This window comes from Cryptomeria japonica, chromosome 11, assembly GCF_030272615.1.
Source record: "Cryptomeria japonica chromosome 11, Sugi_1.0, whole genome shotgun sequence".
Classification (NCBI taxonomy): Eukaryota; Viridiplantae; Streptophyta; class Pinopsida; order Cupressales; family Cupressaceae; genus Cryptomeria; species Cryptomeria japonica.
This window is the reverse complement of record NC_081415.1, coordinates 648,723,239-648,736,213: the sequence shown is the minus strand read 5'-3', so window position 1 is coordinate 648,736,213 and position 12,975 is coordinate 648,723,239. Positions and strand designations below refer to the sequence as shown.

The window sequence follows — 12,975 nt, the reverse complement described above, 5'->3', positions numbered from 1 at the left end:
ATATCTAAGTATATATTTATAATAATAGAGGTTTTATGAGGAGGAAAAGAATTTGATATAATCTCATGATTTTCTTAATTATTAGTATTATTTTTGTAATGAAAACATTTAGATTATACAAACAGTGACATATTGGTTCTTTTTAAAACTAATTACATAATGAATGTAGTTGTCTTTTAGTCAAGCTATCATAAATACAATATCTAGTTTGTCAAAATCACATAAAAATTGAACTTGATCTATTCACACTTCAAAAAGACCTGCATCTTGATTGCATCATGCTTACTTATTATGTTGAATAAATTAAAACTATTGACTATCACTATTGATATTAAATTTTCACTCTCTACTTGAATTAATTTTACGATGCACGAATAAAATTTTATGGAAGAAATATGACTACCAATACATTGAATAGCCTAGTAAAAGATCTTTGAACTTTGTCATATAATTTAAAAACAAACATACCAAACAAACAAGCATTGGATCTTGTAAATCAATTCATATGTCCACCTCAATATGGAAACGTTTCAAAGGATAGTTTATACCTGGTATCTTTCGAATACCATTTTCTTCATGGGAAATGACATTTCCGCGAAAGGACAGAGCAGAAAAGACAGAGTAGACATTCTAGGTTAAACCGCTTAAAACATTACACAAGAATGCGATCATTTCTGGTATCTGGTTCAAATTATCTCTCAACAATATACAAGAATATAATAGGTAAAGCAGGTTTTCATGATTGCTATGAGAGATTATTTTGACGTCCCTCAACCAATTGAACGGAGCATTAACATTTCATATGGTGCAAAAAAAGTGAAGGGCGTCTCTGAATGAAGATGGCCATCTCCAAATCTATATATTTGTTACTATGCCACTGCATATAAAGCACCCAAGAGTATTTGATCCTGCGCATCACCATGCGCGTAATAAATAAGTTGTTGTGTTCGTGTTTGGTGTTCATGGTGGGAACTGTGTCGCTTATTTTACTCTACCAGTTTTGTAGTGTAAAATTAATATGGGTGCCAACGATTTTTAGCATGTTGCAGCCGTTTTTATTGTTTTGTGTGTGTCAGTGGGCATGCAAACGAAATGTTGAATCGGCAGGTCCAACTCAGCGATCTCCTCCAATAATTGATTCGGCAGGCCCACCGCAGCAATCGCCTCCATCATCTCCTTCCAACGTTGATAAGGTCGATAAGATTGTAGTGGAAATGGGTATTTTCAATTACAGATGTGATGAAGAAGAACAGAAGGAATGCGTTATCTGCCTGTGTGAATACGAAGAGGATGACAAGGTGGTGGCACTAAAACCGTGTCATCACAATTTTCACGAGGATTGCATTCAAAGGTGGATGCAGTGCAAGCTCCGGTGTCCCATCTGTAATGCATGTCCGCTTGAGAAATTTAGATCCCATGCTCAAAATGATGTTGCGCTTCAAATTCCAGCTCCGCCCGCTGTGGGTGATTGAAATTCTATTTTGTTTCTGCTTTGTTTTGGATATCCTTGTTTTTGTTTTAGGGGCTTTCAATTAAGAGAACGTGTCTTCAAGCATGAACCCAAAATGACTCAAATTGTTTTCTTTTTGAAAAGGAAATAGAAGAAATAGATTCACTGTTCTTGATTCCAGAAAGTTCAGGTGAACAAGAGCTAAAGAGATAGGGGAGAGATGTTAATAGTTGTGTTGATACTGATCTTATATCTATTTATAATTAAGGGTTCTATGGAAGGGAGCTTCTTAAGAAGTAGAGTTGGAGTTGTTGAGATTTTCTAAGAATATTTTAAAGTTGCCTGTCTAATAAATTTTGTAGTGCAGTTCAGATTAAAAGTTTTAGTTTCCAAATGTAAGTTAGTAGGTTGTCTCATAAATTTTTATGGTGGTCTTTTATACAGTATGTAGTGTTGATGGTCTATATACAAAGGTAAAATCAAGTTAAAAAAATTCAGTTTTTCTTCAATCTTTTTTTAATGAAACTTTAAATTTGGATGATTGACAAATGACAATTAAAATTCTTAAGCTGTTGGGACAATTTCTAGTCCTACACCATTTTCACCTTACAAAAGCTTAAAAAGTAGGAGCTATTGTTTTCTAGGAAAAGATTCTAAATAATCTAATAACAATTTGGTTTTCTTCATGGGACCTCTTGTTGCTATGCAATAGAAGCTTAAGATGTCTATAGTACTCAACCTTATGGTTTCGATGTGTGACTTATCACACAACTTACCACATGAGCATGTCTACTAAAAAGTGTCGAGATTCATAATAGACTTGAAGGAATTTAGAAAAAAATCACACACATGTAATATCATATTAGCTTTCAAAATGTAAAACTATAATAATATTACTTTTTATTTGCTATTCCTTTCTCTCATTCAATACACATTACACAATTATAGGAGCTCATTTTCCAATTATAGGAATTCATTTTCCTACACTACAAAAACCATTCCCTAATATATGAATCGCTCTAACATGTCAAAAAATATACAAAGAAACTATCAAATAATTTTGTACAACTAGAATAGTTATGTGAGTTGTTACTACAAGTCACTTTACCTTCTAACCTATGTGAACACTAATATGGTTTCCTAACAAAAATGTATACAAATCTTATACTAAAATAATCTTATGGAGAAACAATTGTAGAAAATATTTATATAGACTTTTATACACCCTTCTAATAGATATTAGCTCAACAAAATTTAAAATATCTCCATAACCTCTAAATACTTACCTAGAGTATATTATTTTTCTTTGTTTATTTTCATTAAAAACTTCAATATGAATAAATGCAATATGTTATTTCCTACCTAGTGAATACCTACATGATACTATAATAATATAGATTACACTATTAATGACAATTATACTATAATTTTTTTCTTATTATTGAAGTGGTATGCAAATTTAGTGTTACAAGTATATCCAAGTGTATACTAATAATAAAATGGTCTATATGAGGGGATAAGAATTGGATATAATCTCATGATTCTCTTAATTATTAGTATTATTTTTCTAATGAAAACAATTGGACTATATAGATAGTGACATCTTCGATCTTTTTTAAACAAATTATAAAATGAGCGTAATTGTCTTTTAGCCAAAATGTCATGAATAAGATATCTAGTTTATCAAAATTTTCTCGAAATTGAACTTGATCTAATTCAAAAAGATTTACAACTTGATAGCAGACAAAACTAAGAAATAAACCATCAGACTCGTTTATTCTGTTTAATAAGTTAGACCACAATCTATCACTATAGATAATAAATTTTCACTTCCTACTTAAATTAATTTTATGGAAGAAATATGACTAACAAAAGTTTGAATAGCTTAGTAAAAGATCTTGGAACTTTGTCATATGATTTAAAAACAAACATAACAAACAAACAAGCATTGCTTGATGAGATGAATGTCGATTGTATCTTGTAAATCAATTCATATGTCCACCTCAATATGAAAATCTTTCTGATGGTTTGTGCCTGGTAACTTTCAAATTCCATTTTCTTCATGGGAAATTACGGTGCTCCCAAAAAGACAGAGGAGGCATTCTAGATTATATCAAACCGCCTTAAAACATTGAACAAGAATGCTATCTTTTCTGGGCCTGCTGTTCAAATTATCTTTCAGCATTATACAAGAAATATGATGGGTAAAGCTGGTTTTCATGATTGCTATGAGAGATTGTTCTAACTTTCCACAAACCAAATGAAGCGGAGCATTACGTTTGACATGGTGCAAAGACAGTGAAGGGCGTCTCTGAATGAAGATGACCATCTCCAAATGCATGTATTTGTTTCTCTGCCACTGCATATAAAGCACCGAAGAGTATATGATCCTGCACATCACCATGCGGGTAATAACAAAGTTGTTTTGTGCGTGTTTGGTGTTCTTTGTGGGAACCGCGACGCTTTGTCTACTGTACCGCTTATGTCCTGCAAGCTTAATATGGGTGCCAGGAATTTTTAGTATGTTACTGCCGTTTGTGTTGGTTTTTGTGTGTGAGTGGGCATGCAAACGAAATGCTGAATCGGCAGGCCCAACGCAGCGATCTCCTCCAATCGTTGAATCTGCAGGCCCACCGCAGCAATCGCCTCTATCGTCTTCTTCCAACGTCGATAAGGTCGATAAAATTGTAGTGGAAATGGGCATTTTCAATTACAGATGTGATGAAGAAGAACAGAAGGAATGCGTTATCTGCCTGTGTGAATACGAAGAGGATGATGCGGTGGTGGCACTAAAACCGTGTCATCACAATTTTCATGAGGAGTGCATTCAAAGGTGGGTGCAGTGCAAGCTCCGATGTCCCGTCTGTAATGCATGCCCGCTTCAGAAATTTGGACGCCATGCTCAAAATGATGTTGCGCTTCAAATTCCTCTTACGCCCGCTGTGGGTGATTGAAATTATATTTTGTTTCTGCTTTGTTTTTGGTTTTCTTGCTTTCAATTGAGAGAATCTTTCTTCAAGCAAGAACCCAAAATGACTTGGATTGTCGTCTGTTTAAGAAGGAAAGAGACGAAATACACTCACTGTTCTTGCTTGTAGGGTTTCTAAATGGATAATAGTTGTGTTCACAATTTCTGGTTGGTTGGAATATTATAGGATTTTGTTTTTTGAACTGTGGACCGATCTTTTATCTATTTATAATTAGAAGTTTTATGGAGGGAAGCTTTCTAATAAGTGCAGCTGGAGCTGTTGAGATTTTTTAGGAATATTTTAAAGTTGAGTGCAGTTCATCTTAAAAGTCTAAGCTTCAAAATTTAAGAAAATTGGTGGTCTCATGAATTCTCATAGTCATCTTCTATACTCTGTGGGGTGTTGATGGATTGTATACAAAGGTAAAATCAAGTTTAAAAAATCCATTTTTTTCTCAATTTTTTTTCCTAATGAAAATCTATATTAAGGTGGTTAACAAGTGGTAATTAAAATTCCTAAGCTGGTAGGACAATTTTTAGCCCCATGCCATTTTCACCTTACACAAGCCTAAAATCTAAGAGCTGCTATTTTCTAGGTAACGATTTCAAATAATCCTATAGCAATTTTGTTTTTTTCAAGGGTCCTTATTTCCTAAAAAATAGAAGCTTAAGCCCCCTATGGGACGCTAACCTTAAGGTTTCGATGTGTGACTCATCACACAACTTGCCACATCAGCATGTAAATTGAGAAGTGTCAAAATTTTGACTTTTTAAAGATTGGAACAATATTCAACCATACTATTCCTAGTAGTTGAAGAAAAAAATGTCGTTTGTTGTTTGTAGAATATCATATTCTATTTAAAACATAACTTTTATGCAACCTGAATGGACCAAATATCTATTGGTAACCATAGATCTTTGTTAACTCTAACTTTTATATCCAACACAAATGTACTAGTACTGGCACATAAAAAACTATTTGTTGTTATATAAACAACATATTCTTATTTAAAATACAATTTATATCCAACACAAATGGACCCAGAGTTTAGCACTAAAACTTAATGACAACTCTTCACATTTCATGAGAAAGTACAATATTGTGCTCATCTTTCATATTTGTGATTGGACAAACTATTAATATGCAATATTTCAATGCATATAGATGGCTAACTTAATAGTTGTACACATACGAGTAATATTTTTTTACTATGACAATAATACTTGTTTAAATGAGCATCTTATTTTATAAATAACACATTTATAGTGCATAGTTATGATATTTTATTTGAAACAAATTTTTTCTTTTTCTTTTGTTAATGTATTTATTTATGCTTTTTTATATATAACATCCATAGGTCCTTATGTGTTTAAGTATAGGTTAGTCTTGACCAATATTTTATTACTTTTTTAATTTAAATATGGATGATTTATTTACATTATATAGTATAAATATTTAAAAAGATTAAATATGATAAGCATGTATGTTATAATAACAATTTGACCATGTACAACTTTTGCCCCTCTCTCATATATATTTTATTAAAATTATATATCATATATTAGTTAAAAATATGACATCTTATTCATTAAAAAAACATATACATATACATGTATATGTATGTATGTATGTATGTATGTATGTATTAATGTATATGTGTGTGTGTACATGTATATGTATATATATATATATGTCTATGTCTATGTATATATATATATACATTTATATGTATATATATACATATATATTTATATATGTGTATGTGTATGTGTATGTGTGTGTGTATGTGTGTATTCATTATGAAATAACTATAAAGAAAATAAAAATATTGACATCTTAGCTCTTTACAAAATGAATTACAACATGATGAGTATGCATACATCTAAATCAAGGGATGATCTAGTTTACCAAAATCACTTATAAGTTGAACTAAGTCTAATCACACCTCTAAAAAATTTAAACTTGGATGAATGACTAATTAAAATAAAATGTCATCATCCTTATTAATTGAACTCATCCAAAAATATTCACAACCTTTTAATATTAATAATTAAATTTAATATTCTATATAAAATGAAGAAAAAAATAATGTCTAACTATTCTTTCTATAACAAAATAATCAATCTTTCAACTTGTTACAATTTAAAAACAAACAAACAAGCATTGGTTCATGAGGAGTGTCGATTGTATCTCTAAAACCAATTCATATGTCCAGCTCAATATGAAAAAGTTTCAAAGGATATTATATAGGAAAAGTCTTACCTGGTAACTTTGGAATACCATTTCCTCCATGGGAAAAGAGGGTGCTCCCAAAAGGACAGAGCGCAAAATACAAAGGAGACACTAGTTTTTACAAACCTCCTTGGAAAATTCAATAAGAAGACACTCTTCTTCAAGGCCTCTTGTTCAAATCGTCTTTCAACATTAAATAAGAATATGATGGGGAAAACTGGTTTCGATGGCTCTTATGGGAGATTGTTTTAACGTGCCAAAACCAAACGAAACGGAGCATTGAATTTCACATGTTGCAAATATTGTGAGGGGCGCCTGTAAATGAAGATGATGAGGATGAAGCTGTAGTGGCGCTGAAAACTTGTCATCAATGCCCCATCTGTGCTTCAAAATTTTATTTTGGTTTACGACGTGTCTTTTGTTGTTTTTTTTTCTCAAATTTAGAGAATGTATCTTCAAGCAGGAATCCAATATGGTTGCATATACCGTATGGACTAGAAAAGGAAAGAGAAGAAACATTTGTTCTTGATTCGGCCAGATTTGTCAATCGATATTAGGTTTAAACAAAATATCAAAATAAAGGACAGGGCCTAATCAACAATAAACATAAATAGAATATTTAGATGGCGAGAACAACAATTTAACTGCATTTTTAGAGGGGGTGAATCAAGATATATAAGGGTTTATGTAGTAGAAGAATGAATTTAATAAGTTTGTTTAAATCCAAATTTGCTGATTTAGTAGTATATATTGATTATTATTATCTCAAATTATGTTCTAAATTTGTTTTTTATTAATAAAGTAACAAATAAGGGTGCTGCAAAAATAGATTTGGATGACAGAAATGGTGCGCTTTCCAAGAGCAAGAGTTGATGCGGGAACAGGTTCAGGTTTGAATTTGCATGACTCTAGTTCTGGGGTCCAGGGGATTCCCCCGTGACTCGCCCGACAAAATCGGTCCCTGATCCTTTGGATGGGGCCTCAAATGATACATGGGATGGTGGTACCATGCAGAATACTGCCAATGGTAAATCTGTCATTTATGACAAACTTGGTGAGGTTGAGGGCCCCAATGATAAGATTCCCTCTATGGAATGCAACAAGAAATGGGCCTCTCTTTTTGCAACAAAACTTAAGGGCAAGGCCATTTTGCCAGTACCGCATAAAGTGGACTGGGATTCTGGCACTTTCTCCATCTCTATCTCGGACTGTATTGTGGATCAGAATATGGCTCACATGCAATTAGTCTTGGTTGGAAAATTTGTTGGGCCACACCTGAATATTGAGGCTGTTAGTGATGGTATGATGAAAAAATAAGTATCTGGTAGAATACTGAGAGGGGAGGGTGAATCAGTGTATTGAAAAACTGATACAAAGTTCCCAAACTCAAACTCAATCAAACAAAGTAAACATATCTCAGTCAAGATCAATATTCTTAGGAATACTTGACATTAACTGGTTTAACTATTTTGACAACTTTTAACTAGTAAACACATTCAATCTTGTAAACATCAACAATGCTTAATCTTAACTCAACATATCCATCTCTCAATGCTTCTACTTAACATGCCTTATCAGAAATTAACCAAATCAACAAATAAGATCACAACCACAAAAACATTCACCACTTGACACAAATGTTTTTACCCAGAAAACCAAAATAGGTAAAAGCCATGGTGAGATGGGACTCACAAGGATAGCTATCTGAACTCTTTCGAAGTTCACCCTGTTAGGAGCCAAAGTCTGTTAGAGCTTTACAATAAGTCCTGTTAAGAACTAATTCCAGTTAAGAATCACCCTGTTAAGGGATTTACAAATATGCCTTGTTAGAAGCACAATACCCTGTTAGGAGTAACCTCGCTGGAGGATTTAAGAATCCAAGCTAATGGACCACCTTGTTAGAGCTTACCCGGTTAAGGGATTTTACTTCTACTATAATTGTTAGAAAACAACAGGTTTTCTTGATCTATCTAAGTAGCACTACATTTACTTGATCAGATCCTTCTAAGCTTCAATCTACCTTCACTAAAAAATGTAGATCCATTCACTGGTTGTGCAACCACACACTCAATAGGTTTTCTACCAATCTTTCCAACAACCTTTAGAAACAACTTCATCGACCTTAAATACAAATCAATTAGGTCGATAACACAACAAAAACCTAATTCTCATCATTCAAATTACAAACAAGTTGGTTCAATCTTGACCATTTAGAAACCATGACAATCTCTTCACATTCTTCAAGACAATTCCAACCGCTCCATGATCACTGCTCGATTGGACTTTGTAACTCATCACACATTGTACATTAAATGCAATCCTCTTTGCTCCTTCCCTAGACAATAAGAAATGCGTCAAACCAATTTGAATTCATCTCATACAATGATCACACGTGTCTCCATCATTACTGCTCATCAAATAATAAACCAACAAACTTGATTAGTTAGGGTTTAACAATTGATAGGGTTTACCGGTTACATTACATAGAAAGGTTTGACCCTTTACACTAGTTCACTGGTTCAACTCACAAACTTTACATACCAGTTACAAGACAACTCTCCTCTTACCAATTACTAGCCAATATCAAAAACAACAATATAAGCAATAGCATGAATACCTTTTACCAGTTCAATTGACATCAATTACAACATATCATTAGTGCAATCTCTATGCAAAATGCCAACAATCTCCTCCTTTGGCATTGATGGCAATACAAATATCAACGCCTCTGATTGCTGCTGAGATTGGTGAATAGGAATCTTGATTTACATTATCAAGTATTCACCTTGCTCTGTGTATCTTCAGCCTACCGCTGGTGAGTAGGAATCCTGGTTTACATTACCAAGTATTCACCTTATCAGACACATAATTCTTCTCCTCAGTCACGTAATTCTTCTCCCCCTTTGACAACCATGCCAAAGTGAAAGTAAAACATGTAATTCTTCTCTCACTGTGCATCAACATCATTGTGCAACTTGATGCTCCCCCTATGGAATACATCATTCATTCATCAATCCATATAAGATTCTACAAGTAATTTAGGGACAAATGCAATCAACATCATGTTCAATTGACTTCATGAAGAGGGACAACCCCTAATTTACTTCTAAGATACTCAAAAGTGGTTTTAGGCAGATGTTTGGTAAAGATATCTGCAAGCTGCTCCTTGGTAGAAATATGCTCCAAGATAACATCTTTACTTTGAACTTTTTCCCTCAAGAAGTGATATTTCAATTCAATGTTCTTATTCCTTGCATACAAAATAGGATTTTTAGAAATGTTTATTGCACTTGTATTATCAAACAAAATATTTATAGGTTCTGATATTTTAATCTTCAAACCTTCCAAAATGTGCATCATCCACATAGATTGTGTGTGATTCTTATAAGCTGCTACATATTCAACTTCAACAGTAGATTGTGAAGTGCAACACTACTTTTTACTACTCCATGAGACTAGCCTTCCTCCTAGAAAGAATGCTCCACTGGTAGTACTCTTGCGGTCATCAATATTTCTTGCCCAATCAGCATCTGTATATGCCTGCAAGTCAAAATCTCCACCATATGGATACCATTATCCATAATCAATAGTACCTTTCAAATATCTAAAGATTCTCTTAGTTGCCATCAAATGTGCCTCCTTTGGATTCTTCTGAAATCTAGCCACAACACCAACTACATGGGCAATATCCGGTCGACTGTGAACAACATATAGTTTGCCAATCATTGACCTGGATTCCTTTTCATCTATAGACTTAGATGCATCTTCCTTGGACAATTTACAGCCTGTAACCATTGGGGTTCCAACTAGTTTACAGTCACTCATACCGAAAGTCTTCAAAACCTCCTTCACATACTTGGATTGAGCAATGAAAATACCATTCTTCATCTTCTATATCTGTAAGCTTATGAAATTTTTTATTTCCCTTACTAATGACATCTCAAATTCATTATTCATTTCATCTGCAAAACAATTACTCATGTCATCATTTCCTCCAAATATAATGTCATCTACAAATACTTCATTGACCAGTATATCATCTCCTTCAGACTTGAGATAAATGTTGTTGTCATCACTGGTTCTAGCAAAGTCTATCTTCATCAGATGAGTATGAAGTCATTCATACCATGCTCTAGGTGCATTTTTTAGTCCATACAAAACTTTATGTAGTTTGCATACCATGTCTTCCTTATCTATCAATGCATAACCATCAGGATGCTTTATATAAACCTTTTCTTCTAGTATCCCATTCAAGATTGCAAACTTGACATCCATCTGATATACTTTAAACTTCTTATGAGTTGCAAATGCAAGTAGTGTCCTAACACCTTCCAGTCTTGCTACTGGTGCAAAAGTTTCTTCATAGTCTTCTCCTTCTTCTTGCGAGTAACCTTTGCATACTAATCTTGCCTTATTGCGAACTACAACACCATCTTCATTTAACTTGTTTCTAAATACCCATTTAGTACCTATAACACTCTTGTTTACCAGTTGGGGTAACAGGGTCCAAGTGTTGTTCTTCTCAATTTGTTCCAACTCCTCCTCCATAGCTTTCACCCAATGATCATCACCAAATGCCTCTTTAGCATTTCTAGGTTCAAAGGTGGATATCATGTAAGAGTTCTCTCTTATTCTCCTTCTAGTTAGTACTCTAGCATCCTTATCCCCAATTATCTATTTAGGACTGTGACTCAGTCTCACATACCTAGGAATAACATGATCATTCTCTTTAGGTTCAGCTTCTTCATTGTCAACTTCCTCTTAATTTATTTGTTCCAGTTGAACAAGTACATTAGGATTTTCTTTACCAGTTTCTGATTTAATAGTTTCACGTTCTAAAAGCAAAATACAAGGATCTTCATCCTTCTTCTCAAAACTGGTTCCTTCTGATATTTCAGGTTGTTTCATCTACATGAACATCAACACTCTCAACAATTTTATATGTCCGGTTGTTGAAGCATTTATAGGCCTTACTCTTGGTGGAATAGCCAAGAAATATGCCTTCATCACTCTTAGCTTCAAAATTGCTTATGTAGTCACTTCTTTTAATAAAACATTTGCTACCAAATATTTTTTAAAAGCTAACATCAGGTGATCTCCCATACCAATACTCATATGGGGTTTTGTCCTTGCCTCTTTTTTCCAGAAGGTTCATTGTGTAGATAGCTGTACTTATAGCTTCTTTCCAAAAGGTTTTTGATAAACCTCCTTGTATCAACATAGTTCTAGTAGCTTCAACCACTGATCAGTTATTTCTCTCTGCTATACCATTCTATTGTGGTGTCCTTGGTGCATAAAGTTGTCGCTTGATACCATTATGATCACAATATTTAGTGAACTCTGCAGAAGTGAATTCACTACCTTGATCTGTTCTTAGACATTTAATCTTTTTGCCACTCTCTTTCTCAGCTAAGGCTTTGAATGCCTTGAATTTTCCAATAGCTTCATTCTTATCCTTCATTAATGTGACCCAAATCATCCTTGAACAATCATCAGTGAAGAACATGAAGTATCTATCACCTTCAATGCTTCTTGTTCTTATTGGTCCACATAGGTCTATATGAGCCAAATCTAACAAGTGCTTTGCTAAGAAGGACTTGCTCTTGAAAGTTGAAGAGGTCATCTTTCCTAGTTGACATTCTTTACAAAGAGCATCAAACGGTTTGTCTAGCTGAGGCAGACCTCTTACTATCTTAGACTTGCTTACTTTAATAATATTGTCAAAATTTATTTGACAGAATCTCCTATGCCAAAGCCAACTATCATCTAATTTTGCAATCAAACAGTTGCTAACTTTAGGATTGAGATGAAATAGATTACCTCTGGTCTGTTTCCCAATTGCAATTAATTCACCTTTGTTGTCAAAGATTTTGCATATACCATTTCTGAACTTGAGTAGGTAACCTTTTTCATTAAGTTGTGCCACACTTAACCGATTGTTCTTTAGGCCTTCAACCCAATAGACATCATCAGCACTACTCTTCTCATTAAGAGGAATAACTCCCTTACCTTTTACCATACAGGGCAAGTTATTTCCAAATCTGACAACACCACCATCAAATTCCTTCAGGGAAAGAAATTTTCTCTGATCATCGGTCATGTGATGTGAACAACCACTATCAATGATCCAATCATCAAAGTTATCCATTCTGGATACTAGTGCCTTTTGATCTGATAATTCTTCCTTAATTTCTACAAACATAATATCTTCACTAACATCATCATCAGATTCATAATCATTAATACCATTGTCAATAGCTACAAGACAATCTCTCTTTCCTTTACCCTTGTACTTCTTAAATTTGTGTCTCTTGTAATCATTTT

At 33.6% G+C, this 12,975-nt stretch overlaps 2 protein-coding genes across 2 annotated transcripts; both read left to right on the top strand.

The window, feature by feature from the left end:
- The first annotated feature begins 871 nt into the window (after positions 1 to 871).
- On the top strand, positions 872 to 1,472 carry LOC131039950 (RING-H2 finger protein ATL5-like). Its single transcript, XM_059214785.1, has 2 exons — positions 872 to 898; positions 1,077 to 1,472. Exons 1-2 carry the CDS (start codon positions 872 to 874, stop codon positions 1,470 to 1,472), a joined length of 423 nt encoding a protein of 140 aa, XP_059070768.1.
- A 2,380-nt stretch (positions 1,473 to 3,852) lies between these two features.
- LOC131860380 (putative RING-H2 finger protein ATL53) lies at positions 3,853 to 4,404 on the top strand. Its single transcript, XM_059214784.1, has one exon. It carries the CDS (start codon positions 3,853 to 3,855, stop codon positions 4,402 to 4,404), a length of 552 nt encoding a protein of 183 aa, XP_059070767.1.
- The last annotated feature ends 8,571 nt before the right edge of the window (positions 4,405 to 12,975 follow it).